The sequence below is a fragment of the Macaca thibetana genome, chromosome 1, assembly GCF_024542745.1.
Source record: "Macaca thibetana thibetana isolate TM-01 chromosome 1, ASM2454274v1, whole genome shotgun sequence".
Classification (NCBI taxonomy): Eukaryota; Metazoa; Chordata; class Mammalia; order Primates; family Cercopithecidae; genus Macaca; species Macaca thibetana.
In genome coordinates this window covers 76479585-76499009 of record NC_065578.1, presented here as the reverse complement: position 1 = coordinate 76499009, position 19425 = coordinate 76479585, and the positions used below count along the sequence as shown (strand labels likewise).

General features: G+C 35.8%; 1 protein-coding gene across 1 annotated transcript in view; it reads left to right on the top strand.

Annotated features, from left to right (window-relative positions):
• Positions 1–19425, top strand: part of PIGK (phosphatidylinositol glycan anchor biosynthesis class K) — a 121905-nt gene that overhangs the window by 30215 nt on the left and 72265 nt on the right. The window contains exons 4-8 of the mRNA XM_050805126.1: positions 10441–10576; positions 13354–13465; positions 16251–16347; positions 18460–18577; positions 18774–18884. Coding sequence (XP_050661083.1) covers positions 10441–10576; positions 13354–13465; positions 16251–16347; positions 18460–18577; positions 18774–18884 — 574 coding nt within the window. The remainder of the gene's footprint in view (positions 1–10440; positions 10577–13353; positions 13466–16250; positions 16348–18459; positions 18578–18773; positions 18885–19425) is intronic.

The window sequence follows — 19425 nt, the reverse complement described above, 5'->3', positions numbered from 1 at the left end:
GCTGTGTTTTGTGAAGTAGGTTTTGCAGGGGCTTGAAAAGAATAAAGTGTGAGTTGAATCATCACACGTGGTAGAATAGGCTTGCCAAACTGTAAAAACAACATATTCTTGTATCTATTGGGGATATTTTGGGAATTTTGTCTTCATTTTAATAACATACAAAACAATTTGTTATTGTTATTTATAGGAATGTAGTAGTATGTCTTCAGTGTAGCTTTTTTTTTGAGTCTTGATTTCTGCAGTGATTGACTTGATACTTATTCAGTGCAGATTTAAGTAACTACTGTGATGCTGACCTGGTAAGTGAAAAAGACACTTTGAGTTATCAAATGAGACCTTATGATAAATGGCATTCAAAGAATGTTTATTGGCAAACGCTTACGTAAATATAAGATCTGATTGTCCTGAACAGTAAACAGAACCTGGAAATTATGAATTACATAGTGTACAGCATACTTTTATGAACAGACATTATCTATATCATCAAATTATATTTGTAGTGTAGTAAAAGAAAAACTTAAGCCAAATTAAATTTAAAGGGTTTAATTGAGCAATGAACTATTCATGAATCAGGCAGCCCCCAGAATCACAGTAGATTCAGAGAGACTCCAGTGCAGCCACGTGGTAGAAGAATATTTATAGACAAAAAAAGGGAAGGGAAGTACAGAAATTGGAAATGGGAACAGGAACAACTGGATTGGTTACAGCTCAGCATTTGCCTTATTTGAACACAGTTTGAGCACTCAGCAGTGTAGGAGTGAAGTATGGCCACTGGGATTGGTCAAGACTCAGCTGTTGTTCAAGTGCATACTCCTAAATTAGGTTTTCAATGTTGTCTACCTATTAAGTTAGGTTGCAGTTTGTCCACAAGGACTCAAATATAGCAGAGTCCTTCTCAGACCACATTTAGTTCACTTTACCAATTCCCCGCTTTTGGTTATTTTCTCAATTTTGAGAGATTGACAAAAACTTCAGTCATTAATGTCACCGTCACTATTGTAAATGTACTTATTTGGTCTTGAAACCCACTGGGAAACAGTAGAACAGTGAGTTTTGCAAAGGCAGGAACAAGGACTGAGTAGAGGGTACCTCTGATGTTGGAACGTCTTGTTGATAGGAGAAAAACAAAACCTGGTCTGTTCTAGGATTTGTGTGTTTCCTTAAAGTCTTAGTTTTATTGTCCCATTTAGCACAAGCAACTCCATTTTTTGTAGTCTGTTGGGGCCTAGCACATGAGCTTAGTCCAAAACAAACCACCTATAACTTTGTTTTAAAAAATTTCCCTTTTTTAGTCAGGTTCTTACTTAGGTGAGAGTGTGACCCAAAACTTAGGGTGTTAGTTCCACTCTCAGTTACCATCATTTTGGGTTTCTGGTCTCAGCATGTCATTCATAGGTTACGGTGTCCTCATGGTCACACATTTCTTTCAGCTCTTATCATTCCAGTTGAAGAGAGACCATTTGACATTTTAGAGATGGCTGACTTGTAAACATTTAAAACCTTTGAGAGAATATAGCGCACCAGGGAGACTATTATTGTAACTGTCAGGAGGATAATATGAGGAGTTTGGAGTATGCTCTTTACCCAGGGTCCCCATAAACCAAATCACCTAAAATCAAATAGATTAAAGAATGAGTTAGATAAAGAGTCTACTCACTTAACGAAGCAGTCTCTTTGTTAATCCCCTAAAACTGAATCTCTGTAATCTACATTTGATGTATTTCTCCATAGGCCACAAATGCCAGCAGCTACAGAGATGTTTTTCTGTGTAGCCAATTGTGTTATTTAGCATAACTTTCATAGGAGAATTTAAAGTCTGTTGTGTAACTATATACATTACAGTATAATCTGCTATAGAGCCTATCATTAAGGATACACTTCTAATCATTGCCGTTTTTACCCCAAACCATGGAAAAAGGACCTAACAAATGATGCCCTTCTAGAAGTGTGAAGGCCTCCTGGCAATGTTCTCTTTAACCTGTGATGTGGGTTAAGAGGAGTGAACCAATGTTCTGTTTCTGGCTGATTATGAGGCAACATATATACCATCAAAGTTTCTCATGTACATTGGGCCTTCATTTTTTTATCTGTCAAGGCACAAAGTTATCTATATATAAGGCTGGCTGCAAAATCCTTCATAAATAAAAGTATACCCAAGAGTGCACACAGGAGACACCTTTTTTATTTCTATTGTTCATAGAGGCATAAACAAAGAAAAAACATTCAAAGATAAGAGTGTTATTATAGTAGAGAAGTCTTGATTCGTGAACTTGGGAAAAGCTGTCATCTTGGGAAAAGATGCCATCTTCTTCTGGGAAGAAACTTTCCTGGTTAGCTTTACCTTAAGGATGCAAGTGGGTGTACAGTTCCAAGAGTGTGGAGGAATCTTTCCCAGTTGTGAGATTATGAACCCAAAGTTTTGTTGCAGTGTGGATGATGTGGTCAGTCTTTCTCTGATGTTTTCAGAAGATCCAGTCTTTGGGTTCTAGGCTGAAGGGTGCCATGACCAGCTCAGTCAGGGAGACCCTAACCTAGTGGTGCTAGAGGAATTAAAGACACACACACACAGAAATATAGAGGTGTGGAGTGGGAAATCAGGGGTCTTACAGCCATCAGAGCTGAGAGCCTCAAACAGAGATTTACCCACATATTTATTGACAGCAAGCCAGTGATAAGCATTGTTTCTATAGATTATAGATGAACTAAAAGTATTCCTTACAGGAAACAAAGGGATGGGCCGAAGTGAAGGGATGGGCTCTGGCTAGTTATCTGCAGCAGGAGCATGTCCCTAAGGCACAGATCGCTTATGCTGTTGTTTGTGGTTTAGGAACACTTTTAATTGGTTTTCCGCCCTGGATAGGCCTGATGTTCCATGCCTTCATTCCGGTAAACCCACAACCTTCCAACGTGGGCGTCATGGCCATCTCAGACATGTCACAGTGAGTGCTGCAGAGATTTTGTTTATGGCCAGTTTTGGGGCCAGTTTATGGCCAGATTTGGGGGCCTATTCCCAACAGAAGGGGTTGACTGTCCTCAATGAACCATAAAAAGCTTTCTTTACCTGGTGAAAATACACTGTAGCATAATAATCTACATTATAATATCAGCCCACTTGCATGGGAGAGCTTTTATACAACCAGAAAACATGCATTGAAAATCACAGTTGAATGAAATCCCTTTGTAAAATGTGTATGTGGCCCAGGCATCTGGTTACCATCTAGTAACCAAATGTAGCTGAAGCTTTGATTGTTTTCCCATGAATATGGGTTTGACAAACCAAACATTGGTTATAAACTATTTTGGCAATTTATAAGTTACTGCACCAATATTTAATTTGAATTATTTTCTCTTTTCTGTGATGTTTTGGAATGCATAACTTTTAATAACAAAAGCTTTAAGGACTCAGGAAGGACAGGGTGGCTATTCTGGTTCTCCAAGAGTCAATGCTTAACACTGGACTTTTGTCATCTTGAATACCAGTTGTTTTTTCCAATTTAGGTGCATAGCACTGATAGCTAACTGATGGGTTATCATAGGTAATTTGACGTATGTTATCAGAAATCTGTATTCTAGAGTACTTTTCAGGGTTCTTTCCATCCTTTCATGAACCTCCTAAAAGACACCATATTCTAGGATTTTGTGTGCTTGCGAAGTTTTCAGAAACTGCACCAGCATTAAGCAATTAACTAGAAATGACATTAGTCATAGTTAAAAACACAGCTGACAAGGATAATTTCTGTGGTCTATAATATCTTAACATAATAGCCATAATTATGATTGACAGCATTACTTAGACATATTAGAATTTTAGAAATCCTATGTGATATTGGAACATATTGATGACATACACTAAAATATAACTTAAAGAAAGTTAAACATTTTTTATTTTTACAGTGCTTTCCAAATAACATGTCAAATAATCCTGTTTACCTGTCTTTTGGATTCTTCAGGGGCCCTCTGTAGCATCCCAAAGTTAGAGGTCAGAAAAGATAATTTGGAAGCTGAAATTTGATTTTGGGAAGCCTATCAAATACATTAGAGGTTTAAACACTTGATATTATGAAATAGAATTACAGGTCACCATAGTCATTCATTTAGCCAAAATGATAAAGAAGTTTTAAAAAGGCAAAAACTTTTCACTCATTGATAGAGGGAAGACTTAGCTTTCCAAACAGTCTGTCTTTTGTCTTTCCCTTCTTTTTTTCCTAGTTTATTCAAAAGGCAAACAAAAATCTTTTATTATCCTTTAATATTACATGAAAATCTTGTTCATGGGAGAGCCAAATTTCACCCTTTCATAAGTCTACTATTAATGTGAACCCCAATTTTTAATAAAACCTTATAGACAAATTTATCGATCTTAATCAGTTTGTCCATAAGGTGAGATTCTTATAAACCTTTTATAACCCTGTAGAATTTTTGTTAAAGAGCAAATAAGTGCTCTAAGAAAAACCTGTTGTGCTTTTTTTTAATGTTCATTTTACGTAAAAACTGAATAATACCCCTTTAACTGTAGCTAATATATTTACACACAGAATCTCTTTTACAAGTAATTTTTACAAACCTTCTACAACTAGCTCAACCTTTAGCTTTGTCTTATCTAATTTAAAACAATCCGTTAGCCCTCTACACTAGGCAAAAATTTACATTCTCATGCTTTCTTATAATTTTTTTTTTTTTACCAAAAACAAATTTTACTTTCCATACACACCTTGCATGTAAACTGTTATTTCAGTAGTCTCAATTATATCTTGTAACAGTAACTCTTAGCAGCATTTACCTTTGGTGCATAAATTTCCTTTCACGAATGCTTTCATGACTTACACAGACCACCTACGTCATGCTTGGACTTTCTGACTTGTTCTAAGCATCCCTGTTTTTAACCAAACAGTTCTTTTACTTTAGTACAAGAATTTACCATACAGGATCCTTTCTTGTATAAAATCTCTTTTCTTTATAACCTTCTTTGTGTAGCTAGAGGGCGTAGCTAATTCCACATGTCCCCAGGCCTTATCTAGAATCTGTTGTTTCCAAGGTAGGTAAATTGAACAATTTTCAAAAGTCAAAGCAGTTTATGACCTTAAAGCATTTAGCAAACCTAGTCTCTGACCTGCCTGATTTAGAATAAATGTCTTTATTTTACCAATAATCTTTAAAACTTTTTATTTCCCAAAGATTACTGAAGTTACGTGAACTAAAAAGCATTACAGTTTCTTCTTTCAAATATTTGATTTAAGTGCCTATTTTTCTTTAAGCCAATTAATTAGAGCCCTTTTAAAAAAAATCACACACGGAACACATATATAAGTATACAGATAGAAGAAGATCCAGTAGTTGCAAGATTTTTTATTTGTCAGTTTTTAAGGTTTTTAATCGGATTACTGGCTTTAGGGTGGAGTCCTTGGAGGAACAAGGCCAGGAACATGCATTTTCTACAGCCTAATATAATAAGCAGGCATAGCTGGAAGGCAAAACAGATCTCTAGAAATTAAGGATCCTATTCTCATTTTTATATCAGATCCTGGATCCCATAAAGAATGAATCAACCTAGCTCCCATGGGTGTCTTATCTCTTAGTGGTGGGTGGGAACATTTCCATAACTTCTAGGTGGCCAAGAGCATGCTTCTCTGATCCAAGTGTGCAGAGCTGAGTATCTCCCTGTAACTGCCATTAGCTATCCCTAAAAGTATATTTCCTACCTAGTTATTACACACCAAAGCTCTCTCATAATGCAAAGTAATTTCTGATACTCCCCAAAGGCAAAAAAATCAGATAAGGCAATACAAAACAGAACAGAGCCTTAGATTTTGAGAGGGATTTAATTTTTAATTTCTAAGGTTTCTTGAGGAAAACAGGTTTTTCCCAAAACACGGTCTGTGGTGCCTCCTCTGCTTTTCCCAAGGAGTCCCAGGCTGTTAGAGCTGAATATCCACTTTTAATTAAACTGACTTTTAGCCACAGCCCTCTTTATAAAAGTCCTTTTAAATTTCTTGTTACATGACTTTAGCCAGGCCAAACAGCCAATATTTCTGGCTCAGAGAAAGAAAATGAGGAAGAGAATCAACAAATAGTAAATATCATATAGATATCAAACCAGAAGGGACTCATTCCCTAAGCCAGGAATTGAACTCGGGCCACCATTGTAAAAAGGCACCTTAGCTACTGAGCTACATTGTATAACTTCCATTGCTCTTCCCAGAAGTCTAGAGCAGTCAGTTTTGAGTTTGCAAAGGCTTTTAACTGCTGAAGATAATTTTTGGAGCTAGCTATGACATGAATCCCATTTTTGGAGCTAGCTATGACATGAATCCCAAAAATCTTTTTCCCTGGAAGGCGGAGATGAAGAGAAAGTACCACCACATGGTTACAGGGTTAAGCTTCCAAGGCAAAACAAGATCAAGACCTCAGGCAGTTTTTTTGTTTGTTTCAGGGAACCACAGCAAAGTTTGTTATTGACCAGCTTGCTGCGCTGTCTTGAATAGTGAGCTTATGGGGTCCTAAGCCTGTGTGCTATCCAAAGGTACTCTTTATGACAGAACCATACAGAAAGACAAGGACACCAGATTTGGTACAGCTTAAGAATAGACTCAGAATCATTTTTTGCATTAATTAAAACTTTACAGAGGAGATAATAGTGATTTTTACCATTCATTTAACCAGTTTGCACAGATTGAGGCCAGAAGCCTGGTAAGAAATTCTTGCCCTTTTGCTGGCTAGTCAGATTTCTGGGTTCTCCTTCCCTGAGTAGCCCCAGTGACCCTGCTTACCACACCATAGTTCTGGGGGCCAGACTGCATCACAAAGGAAAATAATGGAACCACAGGCAAAATTATCTCAATTTTGCAAGTTGCTACCCAACCAGTTGTATGGGGGACCCAAATTCTAATATTTTCCATTCTGGCCAGAGTAAAATATGTGTGCTTTAAATAAAAATATTGAAATCTTTTTAGAAGCTTCTGCAGATCAGTAGGCATCTGTAGATGAGATTAATTTGGGAGCCTCATTGTTTTAAATGCACTTCAGTGCGTTGTTCATTTGGAGTGTTCTATTGTAAGTTATCCTTAGTGAGATCTCACCATTTCTGTGAGACTTCACTGCTTCTGGGGCCTAACATTGATGCATGTATAAGCCGGAAGGAACTCAGTTCTTCAGAAATTAAGGATACCATTTTTACCCAAAATACTGACTTTGCTCTCGGGTTCCCTTAACTTAGCCAGTAATTTTTTTTTCCTACCTAAGTGCACAAGAAAAATGAAACAGAGGTAGAACACAAAAATCCCTGCGAATATATACACATATTTTTGAGATGGAGTCTCGCTCTGTCCCCCAGGCTGGAGTGCTTTGGTGCGATCTTGGCTTACTGCAAGCTCCACCACATGGGTTCATGCCATTCTCCTGCCTCAGCCTCCTGAGTAGCTGGGACTACAGGCGCCTGTCAACACGCCCGGCAAATTTTTTGTATTTTTAGTAGAGATGGGGTTTCACCATGTTAGCCAGGATGGTCTCGATCTCCTGACCTCGTGATCTGCCCGTCTCGGCCTCCCAAAGTGCTGGGGTTACAGGTGTGAGCCGCCGTGCCCATCCCCTGCGAATTTTTAAAAGCCAAATTTTATAGCCCCTGCAATATTACCACTTACTACCAGTTTCTTTCTCACCCACTCAGATGTAAGAAGCCTCTAACTGGATTCAAGCCAGTTAATTACTGGAACAGATCTGATCCTGGACCCGGTCCAGTTTCTGTCGATTCACTAATTGGCCAGCCCCCAGAATCACAGCAGATTCAGAGAGACTCCAGTGCAGCACATGGCAGAAGAAGATTAGAGACAAAGGGAAGTGAGGTACAGAAATTGGAAAGTGAGGTACACAAACAACTGGATTGGTTACAGGTTGGCATTTTACTTATTTGAACACAGTTTGAGCACTTGGCAATGTATGAGTGGCTGAAGTATGGCTGCTGGCATTGGCCAAGACTCAGCCATTGTTACAGGTGCATATTCCTAAATTGGGTTTTCCATCTTGTCTACCTCTTAAGTTAGGTTGCAGCTTGTCCACAAGGACTCAAATATAGAAGTACGGAGTCCTTCTCAGGCCATTTTAGTTCGCTTTAACAATTATGGATGTCAAAACACACACACGCACACAAAAAAAGTTAAATGTAGAACCAGACTTGAAGCTCTTCTGTTAAAGCAGCAGGTGTTTAGTTTTTGGAAAATAATGTCATCTTTCAATGGGATTAATGTTTTTATAGTATTATTAGTTTGCTCGTTTTGTTAGAATTTTATACCTTTCTCTTGATTTTACAGTTTTGTAAGAACTATAAGCCTAAGTAGTTTGTTTGCATGTGTATACTTAAATACTGTTGTATAAATAATACTTCGACCAAGTGAAAATTATTTTTTTTTTCTAGAAAAGAGTTCTGTACACTTCTTGAGTTTTAGAAACAGCGAATTAGAATATGTGGTTGGACTTCAAAACGTTTGAAATCCATTCTGTTTCCCAACTTCTCTTTTTCTATATTATTTCAAGTACAGTGTTTTATAATATATTCATTATGTTAACAGGTCATAGTACTTATATTGAGGCTCGAAATTATCTCTAAGAGAAATGTTGATTAAATTTATGATTTTAAGTTGAAGTTAGTACTTCTTTCTGATTGATATTGACACTGTATAGCTATTGAATAATTATTTCATTTCCTAGAGTGAAATTAACCCTAAACAGAAAACATAGCCTAAAGAAATACTCATTTTTATATTGACATTTGGAGGTCAATTCAGTCTTGTTTAACAAAGGAATATATGATTGGTATTTATTTAATATATATTAATGATCTCCTTAAGTTTTAAAAAAGAGAAGATACATTTTCTGTTTTCAGAGGAATGACTTTCACTATGCTGTGAAAATGAATCAGTAACAGCTGAAGATCTGATCTTTGAACGTGGCAGGGTTGGAACACTTTCAGAGTAGAAATCTAGCCAATTTTCAAGAAAAATCATAATGTTTCAGTTTTGAACTTTAATGTATTTGGAACATATGTAGCAGAACATTTTCTTCTTGCTGTCTCCTGCCAAACTAGTTATGTATGCCACATTAATTTTTCCCTTATGCTTGGGAAACTCAAGATATGGTAGAATGGAGAATTTCCTGATTGTTATTCACCAGTTTTAATGGTAGAGTGAAGATGAGAAGTATCAAAGAGAGATGTTATATCCTTGTAAAGAAATTATAAGCAAAAATTAAAATATTTCATTCACTTAAAATTATTTACCGAGTACATGCTATATGCCAAGCCCTAGTATGTAGTGTGATACAGTGGTGAACAGGACAGATATAGCCCTTGCCCTCAGAGAGCTTATATTCTAATGGTGGTGGTGGGGGGTGGTGATAGGAGATGATGGGGATTTCAGATTCATAGATGTCCTGAAGAAAATAAAACATAATAAGATAGAGTACCATAGCTGAGGCTGAAATTATATGAAGATCTGGGAGGAGTGAAGTCTAAATTTGGTCAATAGCCACTTAAGTGGGAAAGGCTTGGCATATTCTAAGAACAGAAAGGCCACTGTGGAGGTAGCATAGAGAATGTGGGTGTTAGAGGCTGAAGTTGGAGAGACAGAGACCAGATTAAATAAGCCTTTTAGATGATGCAAGGAGTTGCAGTTTCTCTCTAAATGTAATAGGGATGCATGGAACTGCAGGGGAACAAAAAAAAAAAAATTAAATACAGATATAATGGGGAGTCCTTGGAAACTTTTAAGTGGGAACATTTAATGATTTGACTTATTTAAGGAAGATCACTCTGGGGGCTGTTAGAAGAATGAACTGAAAGAGGGTGAGAGAAGAAGCAGGATGCCAGATAGGGAGCTATTCCAACATCTAGCCAGAAGGTGGTGGTTGCTGGTGTTAGGGAAATGGAGTAGATTTGTGGATCTTGTCAGAAGTGATTGGCTTGGAGGTGTGCTCTTGTGCTAAACTGATTGTACTTGCTGATCAGTTGCATGTTTTTATACTCAAGCATTTGGGATTCCGAAAGTTAATTCTTTGGGCATCATAGTTTAATGTGGACTCTGTAAGTTTTGAGAATGTAAAATTTTACTAAAAAATATTTTCGATGCTTGAGGAAAAACAGTTTCTTTAGCTTCCCTTTGCTGTATGGCATAAAGTATGCATCGTTCGGAAAAACATTAGTAACTTGAAATTCTGTTCATAAGTTTATGCCAGATTGTTCTAATTTCTCTACTTTAAAATATATAGTACATAAAGATATGAAAAATAATTAAGGTGCCTTCACATATGTAGTTGAAAATAGTTTTTTTGAAGGAGGAGAAAAATGAACACAATAGCTACATGACATAAATAAATTTGTGTTTAGCTTTTTCCTTTTATCTGAAGTATATATTTACTGGAGATTTTTGTTTTTGTTTTTGTTTTTTTCCCTAGTCACATTGTCCTAATGCTTGCAGATGATATGGCCTGTAATCCTAGAAATCCCAAACCAGCTACAGTGTTTAGTCACAAGAATATGGAACTAAATGTGTATGGAGATGATGTGGAAGTGGATTATAGAAGTTATGAGGTAAATTCTTTAATCTAGCCACACTTTTGAAATGGCATTGTTACTTTTAAGCTCTAAAACAATGGCAGAATAAAATTGTCTTATTATTTTTCTTTAAACTTAATTGTCACTGAAGCCTTGATGTAACTGTCTCTGGAGGTCATATTAAGGCAATGACATATAAGTAAAATATTAAAGCATGAACATTTTATGTTTTTATCTAGGACAGAAAAACTTTATATTGGCTTCAGTGTTAGAGTATTATAGAGAGGTTTAATGTGTCACCTTTCTTTTACAGTAAATATATTTTATAGTAAACATATATTTTTCTTATTTGACCTAAATTATCAAGCTTAGTAGCTTCAGTAATTGTATTAATTGTGGAAAAGCTATAGTGACTAACAACTCACCTGTATTTCCACTACTTAGAAATAACCACTTTCAATATGCTTCTAGTGTTTTTTATGACTATGTGATTAGAAATAAAAATGTAAATGTAAAAAAATTGTATTACATTGTGTTTTCTCCCTTTGAAACTTCATTTTAAATATAAAAGATGGTGAATATGCTTAATATTTGAAGTCTTCTTTTATGAAGTCCTCTTAGATAATACTTCCCCTTGGCTGGGCGCAGTGGCTCACGCCTGTAATCCCAGCACTTTGGGAGGCCGAGGCGGGCGAATCGGGCGGGCAGATCACGAGGTCAGGAGATCGAGACCATCCTGGCTAACACGGTGAAACCCTGTCTCTACTAAAAATGCAAAAAATTAGCCGGGCGTGGCGGTGGGCGCCTGTAGTCCCAGCTACTTGGGAGGCTAAGGCAGGAGAATGATGCGAACCCGGGAGGCGGAGCTTGCGGTGACCCGAGATCGCGCCACTGCACTCCAGCCTGGGCGACAGAGCGAGACTCCGTCTCAAAAAAAAAAAAAGATAATACTTCCCCTTTTACCAAGCCTACCAAAAGTAAGACACAATTTCCTGTGTGTTCCCAGACCACTTTCGAAGCAATTTTAAAAGCGTATCTATCTCCTCCTAGACTGTAAGCTAAGAGGGCCTATATCTTATATATCATATAGTTGGCAAGTACCTGTAGCCTGGTGTTAGGCACTCAAAAATGTTGGCTCATTGAATTAAATATGTATGTTTGACTTTTTACTTGTTTATGTAGTCATCTTAAAATATAGGCCAAACATCCTCCTTCCTTGTTGGCCAACAAGAATTCCTGTTAAAACAATTAGCATTTTGCTGTCTTGAAGGAAAAATGTAAATCAAACAGTTTACACACACACAAATGTGTATACATACAATTTATACACTCATGTTCTAGGGAATAGATGAACAAGAAAACTGGATAGGTTTTCTACTTTTTAAATGTAGATATGCATAATATATGACTCAGCTGTTGGCTTTAAATCAGTGTTTTACTCTTTACAACTTTAAATATGCCTTCAAAGAATCCCAGAGGGATAGAAATTCTAGATTGGGAAATCTAGTTTAAAGTGTTATGAATTTTTTACATGTTAAAGATACCACTAACAAAATCTAAGAAACAAAGTGCATTCAAAAATTACAGATATGTAATTTTGGGGAAATATATATGGAACTTTTTTTTTCTTTTTCAAACTTTATTTTAAATTCAGGGGATACATGTGCAGATTTGTTACAAAGGTATATTGTGTGATGCTGAGGTTTGGGATATGATTGAGCCTGTCACCCAGGTAGTGAACATGGAACTGTTTTATTTGATAGTTAATCTATAATTGACTAAGTAGTTGTACAAATTAGCTGCCATAGTGTAGTTGAATTTATTTAAAAATTTTTATATTTCATATCTTCCCACAGAATTGCCTATGCAGAGGGATTAATAATTTTTATTTTTTATTTTTTTAGAGCTGGAGTCTTGCTCTGTCACCCAGGCAGGAGTATAGTGGCCATATCATAGCTCACTGCAGCCTTGAACTCCTGGGCTCAAGTGATCCTCCTACTTCAGCCTCCTGAGTAGCAGGGACTACAGGTGTGCACCACCATGCCTGGCTAATTTATTTTATTTTTCCAGAGATGGGGTCTTACTATGTTGTCCAGGCTGTTTTTGAGGACTTGGCCTCAAGTGATCCTCCTACTTCAGCCTCCTGAGTAGTTGGAATTACAGGTGTGAGCCATCAGCCTAGCCATATTAATAATTGCACAGCTTTTTGGTAGTATTTAAAGGCAGCACTTCACATAGCATTTAAAGTTTTAAATTCAGAACTTATTTTTCTCCAAGGTAGTCTTACTTTGCTTGTTTTTGTTTTTGTTTTTTCCTAAGAGACATAATCTTTCTCTCTTGCCCAGGCTGGAGTGCAGTGGTGAACTCCTGGGCTCAAATGAGCCTTCTGCCTCAGCCTTCTGAGTAGCTAGAACAACAGCAACATGTTACCATACCTGGCTATTCTAAACATTTTTTGTGTGTGCATAGAAATGGGGTCTCACTATGTTGCTTAGGCTGATCTTGAACTCCTGCCCGCAAGCAGTCCTCTTGCCGTGGCCTCACAAAGTGCTGAGTTTATAGACATGAGCCACCATGGCCTGCCTTCTTTGTTAGTTTTTAGTACTTTTAAAAATAGTAACAAAGTTACTTGGAGGTATATGTTTAAATGAATGTATTTTAATTAAGTTATGTAATTTTTGGGTGTTTTATTTTCAGTTGATGCTGAGTAATATATGGAGAAAGAAGAAGGAACATTTTTGAAAGTAAAAAATAATTTGTCGGGATTTCCCAGGTTTTATTTCATCTGATTTTTCTTGTTTTTCCCCTCTTAGGTAACTGTTGAGAATTTTTTACGGGTATTAACTGGGAGGATCCCACCTAGTACTCCTCGGTCAAAACGTCTTCTTTCTGATGATAGAAGCAATATTCTAATTTATATGACAGGTAATTTCATAATTTAGAGTTTTTATAGTAGAATATATTGAAACTCTTTGAAAAGAAAGGCACGTGGAAAGAAATTTAAACACATTAAATGATTTTTGGTTAAAATGGTTTCTCATGTAGTTATATTTTCCATGATGCAGAAGTATTTGAGATGATATCTGAAAACAGTATAACGTTTTGTGCCGTTGCTTATTATCTCTATTTTTTTTTACTATTGACTTGGTAAACTTTAGCACCTTTTGCTTGGTATCCTGCTATAGCATCCTTCAGTTTTGTTCTCCTGTTAATCGTCCTGTGAAAGTGTCTAATAGAAATTGCAAATCTATCCCTCTTCTACTTAAAACTTTATAATGATTTTCCATCTCAAATTTTGCTGTACATTAAGATTACCAACTTTAGATACTTAGGCCTTATTTTAGAATTCTTATTTAGTTTTCATCTGGGCTGGGATTCATGAAACTGTATTGTGGATATACTCCTCAGATATGAGATACAGTAGTCTTTTGATTATACTTTGAGGAATATTGGAGATAAAGTGTACCATAATATAATATAGTTATCGTGTGTATTACACATAATAATATATATAATGATTTAGCTATATTTTTTAACTTGTCTTAGTTCTTAATACTTTTTTCTAATTCTCTTCCAAGCTTGACTGTTCTGTCCTTCAGATATTTGTTTAAGCTCTTGCATTTGCTTATGACGCCTTTTCAGTCCACTTTGCCTGCTTGATTATTCCATATCGTTTTAGTTTTAGCTTAGGAGTCACTTCCTTCCATGACTTCCTTTCTAAGTCTAGGGTGACTGATGTTTCCAATTACCTGGGACAGTTGTAGTTTATACCTGTTGTCCCAGTGTTATTATTAATAGTTTCTGATTTTTCCTTCAGAAGAGGTATGAAATAACACAGCTTATATTTTTCCTATCCAAAGATATTTCTCTTCTCCCTGGCTGGTCTGGACTTTCCTCTATGCACTTCCATGTTAATTTTTAGTTTCTTTCATAGCATTTAACTTATTATTACTTTATAGTTTGGGTATCTGTTGCGTTCACTGTATTTTGAATTCCAAGATGTCATTGATTATATATTTGCTTTTTTTTTTTTTTTTTTCTTTTAAATCACCAGTTGCCTGTCTTATAGTAGTATTCGGTAAATATGAATGTTAATCAAAAGGTGTTCTATAAATTTTTTGGAGGGCATTCCATTCAACTGATGATAAAACAGGTATAGAATAATTCTTAGATATCACATGACAAGATAGTTAATGACCCCTACTTAGTGGCTTTTCTCTATCATGTTGCATTTATTTATAACATTCAAGACTTAATTTATAAACTTTATAAATTAACTCAATAGAGTTAATGAAGCCAGGAAAAATTTTATTTTACTTTTTCTGAAAATTACAAGGAATTTTCAAGCTTTTGTGGCAAACAAGATGAAGTGCAGTTTTTTTGTAGGTTAGCTTTATTTGATGTATTAAACTAAAGGATTTATTATTATTATTTTTTGTTTGTTTCCTGATTCTGTTGGTACTCTTTCAGGAATTTCAGAATAACTGCAGGCTTAGAACAAATTCTAGTAGTTTAAGATAGGATTTGATGAACTATGGCCTGTGAACTGGCTGCCTGTTTTGGAAGTTTTATAGAAACATGGTTGCATCCATTTGATTTTCACAGTTTCTATGACTGCTTCCATACTACGACAGCAGAGTTCAGTAGTTGTGCTGGGGACAATATGACTCACAAACCAAAAATATTTACTACCTGCTCTTTTGTAGAAGGTTACCAGGGTCTGTAAGAGAAAAAAAGGGTTGATAATTATGATAATATGATAATATTTATGGAGGCATAGTATACATCAGGCAGTATTCTAAATCATTGTGTCTATTAACTCATTTCATTCTCACAGCAGTGCATCGACTTAGGTGCCAATATTCAAGGTTGCTGTATGTGGTTGTGTGGGTTGTATAGTGCACCCAAGAATCTGGCCAGGGGGTTAAGTGGGAACTGAAATCTAGTATGTGCTTACACTAAGCAATCTGCTCTACCACAGGGTTGTATTCTAATGGGAGGGAGGAATACTTGTTTCTCCCACAAAGGCATAGTCAACTAACCACTTGTAAGCTTGCAGGGCTGCATATATCCAGGAGGAAGGTGGGGAGACGGTTTTTTTTTTTTCCTACTGTCATGCCCAGTGGAAGGTACCTTTTAAAAACCTGTACAAAGGAACTGTATAAGTAAGCTAATGATAGTGTTGCAGATACATTTCTCACTTTATGGCTGAGGAAGCTGAGGCATAGAAAGATTAAATTATTTTCCTAAACTAACATGGCATAGCTACCATTTGAATCCAGACAGCCTGCCTCTAGATTGCATACAAATAGCACTATCTTCTGGTCCACCTCTTGTAGTAAAAATGTGGGACTAGCTAGTGTCTCCAGCTTCTTTCTCACCAAAAATGTTTGCCTGGTATTTGAAACATTTTTATGAATGGAAACTCATTTCTGATATAATAATGGAGCCAATGGAAGAGCATAAATACAGGTTTCTGGAATTGAATATTAGAAACCCTCTTAAAGATATTATATCTGCTATTTTATATAGTCTATCATTCTCTTTTTAATTGGTGTAGTAGAAAATTCAATTTTTTTGTTTTCATAGTATATATTTTAGAGTATAAAATAAGTGATGTCAAAAAGTAATGAAGTAAGTGTATATGTCTAGATATATGCAGTTTGCATTAAAAAATGTATCTATTGATCTTTTTTACTCTTTATACAAGGACATGGTGGAAATGGTTTCTTAAAATTTCAAGATTCTGAAGAAATTACCAACATAGAACTTGCAGATGCTTTTGAACAAATGTGGCAGAAAAGACGGTAATTAACAAGTTCATAAGCTATATTCATACCTAATTTTCACATGGTTAGTAGGTTTGTTGTTTTTATTTTATAAGATTTTTAACTTAATTTGACAATTTCTTTGACTCTTTTAAATTTACATTTGTTATTTCCATTGAACTGGGTTGTTTTTAAAAGAAAAACAGAGTTATTCTGTAACATGAAATAGTTAACCTTTTAAGATTCCATCTCTTCTTATTTAGCATCTTTTTTAGAGGAAGTAAGTGCCCCTCCAACCAAGTTACCTATTATTATAGAGATTATGAACATTGTGTATGTTTCAACTTGTACCTGTTCTTTCTAGCTCATTCTTTGGCCCCTAATGTGATAGCCATATTTCTTCTATGGAAAAAAATTACTGAAATTATGGTTAGCATAAAATTTGTAACTTAACTCACATTAAGGATGATTGTTAGTAACCCTTGCTAAGCATCTCTTTAGTTGGAAGCTGTCATACATATGACTGTAAGTGAAAGAACTTTTAACTTGATTACTTTCAATAAATACTTACAGGCTATCTTCTATTCCTGTGGCAGAAAGTGGAATATGATGCCTTCAAAGTGTTTACAATCTAATGGAAAAGAGAAATATGTACACAATGATGCTACAAAATAAATACTGTAGTGTTAAAATAAAAGCATAAGCAATGTGTGGAAGTGTTGAAGAGGAAGCTTTTACTGGGCACTGATTATGTCCTAGTCATAGCTTACAGTTAGAGAATGCATACTGGGTGCTGCATACTGTATTTTACATCTATTGTCTCATTTAATTTTACAACTCTATGGGCTAGATACTATTACTATTCCCTTTTTACAAGTGAGTGAACTTAGGCACAGAAAGATTCAATAACTTGCCGAACTTTACACAGCTAGTAGTAACTTGCCAAACTTGACACAGCTAGGATTCATGCCCAAATGGTTCAGTCCTAGAGCTTGCTCTCTTATTTACTCCACAACCTCTCCTAACTTTGGATGTTTCTAATGCATAGGAGCCTCCACATATTTTGCCACAGAACAAATGTGTCATGTTAATTGTGCCTCCTATCACTTTCTTGGATGATATTGTAGTTCAAGATTCAATGCTTTGTTTTCTAGGTTCCTTGTTAGCTGTTTATCTAGACCCAGTGTCTGAGAAAAAACTTCCCAGAAAACATGTCTCCTCTCTACTTTAACTTTTGCCAGCTAGGCAACTTATTGTGCAATAGATACCTTATTATATTATTCTTTCATTAAAACAACAACAAAAACAAAAACCTTTCATGGTTTCTCCACTCTTCAGGATAAGATTCAGACTTCATATGGTATCCTTTACAAATTGTTCCTACTCTAGCTTTTTGAAACCAATTTCGCTCCATTCTCCCAAATTTACTTTAAATCCTAGGTACATAGATCTATTCACAAGCACTTATACTTTTTTACATGATGTGCTTTTCCCTCTGCTGGAATGTTATCTTCTTTTCTCTGAAATACAAAATAACACCCTTTATTGCCCATATTGGGCATCACCTTTCTCTGATCTGCTTTTCTTTGCAGTTCTCCTTAGTCCTTCCTCAGTGTTCATTCAACAGTTTGATTTTGTTAGACTGTAGGCTGTAAGAGGGCAGGGACTGTTGTATCTCCAGCATAATATCAGGCACATTGTAGGCACTCAATATATATTTGTAGTACTCATCACATTCCAATTTAGTTATGTGTTTGTCTTTCACTTAGAGTTCATGCTCTTTTAGTATAGTTACTAATTCATACTTCTTTTTCTGAACCTAGCTCAATTTCTAGGACAGCATGGATGCCAAATAAGTGCTTGTTGAATGGAATATTCATTTAGATTCTGAATTATATGGCATAGACAAGGGAGAGGGAAAAGAGCTGGGAGAGCCACCTTGGGCACAAGCAATACTCGCTGTGGTTTCCTTGGACAAATTTATACCTTTAAGTTTTCTAAGGTCAAATTTCTGTTGGGATTTTTGCTGAACACTTTTAGCTAATGAAATGACTAACATATGATTTAAACGTCTTATGAAAGTATTGTAGAAATATTAGTCTATGATTTACAGCATGATCCTTGTCAAAGATGTTATCACTTTTCTTTCAGCTACAATGAGCTACTGTTTATTATTGATACTTGCCAAGGAGCATCCATGTATGAGCGATTTTATTCTCCTAACATAATGGCTCTAGCTAGTAGCCAAGTGGGAGAAGATTCACTCTCGGTATGTGCATTTTCCTCATTTGTAAACTGTGTCTTTGGAATGTGCACCTATTTCTGAAACCAATTAAATGCTTTAAATGCTTTATGAATGTATCTGTTCTTTCTTAGACTAATACATTAGAAGGAAATTTTGGTTACATTTAAAACATTTTGTTATAATGACACTGTTAAAAATACTTTTTTTCACCTTTTCATAGCATCAACCTGATCCTGCAATTGGAGTCCATCTTATGGATAGATACACATTTTATGTCTTGGAATTTTTGGAAGAAATTAACCCAGCTAGCCAAACTAATATGAATGACCTTGTAAGTATTCACTTGATTTGATTATAGCATATAGGTATGCTAACCTTAATGTGAAAAGAAGTGTATTATTCCCTGTACTCCTAGAGGATACTGTTTTTTGTGTTGAATTATAGCTTTTAAAACTGTTTGATAGCTACCTTTTACCTGTATATTAGCATTTCTCTGTCTGTCTACTACAAGAAGCCTGATGTTTTCCTTTACTCATTTTCTTTTCCTTACCAGAAACGTACTTTTTTTAGATTCACCTTTTGAAATTCTACGTATTCTTCAGGGGCCACCTCAGATTGTATCTCCTTCAGGAAATCTCCCTGAATTCTTCCCTGTGGGAATTTCTTGTTTTTTCTTCAGAGCCTCCATAGACCTTTAATTCTCCTTAGTAACATTTACCACAGTCTTTTATTGACCTTACTAATTGAATGTAAGTCTTTCTCACTGAATGGGAAGCTCCTGGAAAAGAGAGACCTTTTCTTACATATTTTTGTGGGCCCTACAATTTATAGTATAGTCATTTGACAAGGCTTGTTGAACTTAATTTAGGTTT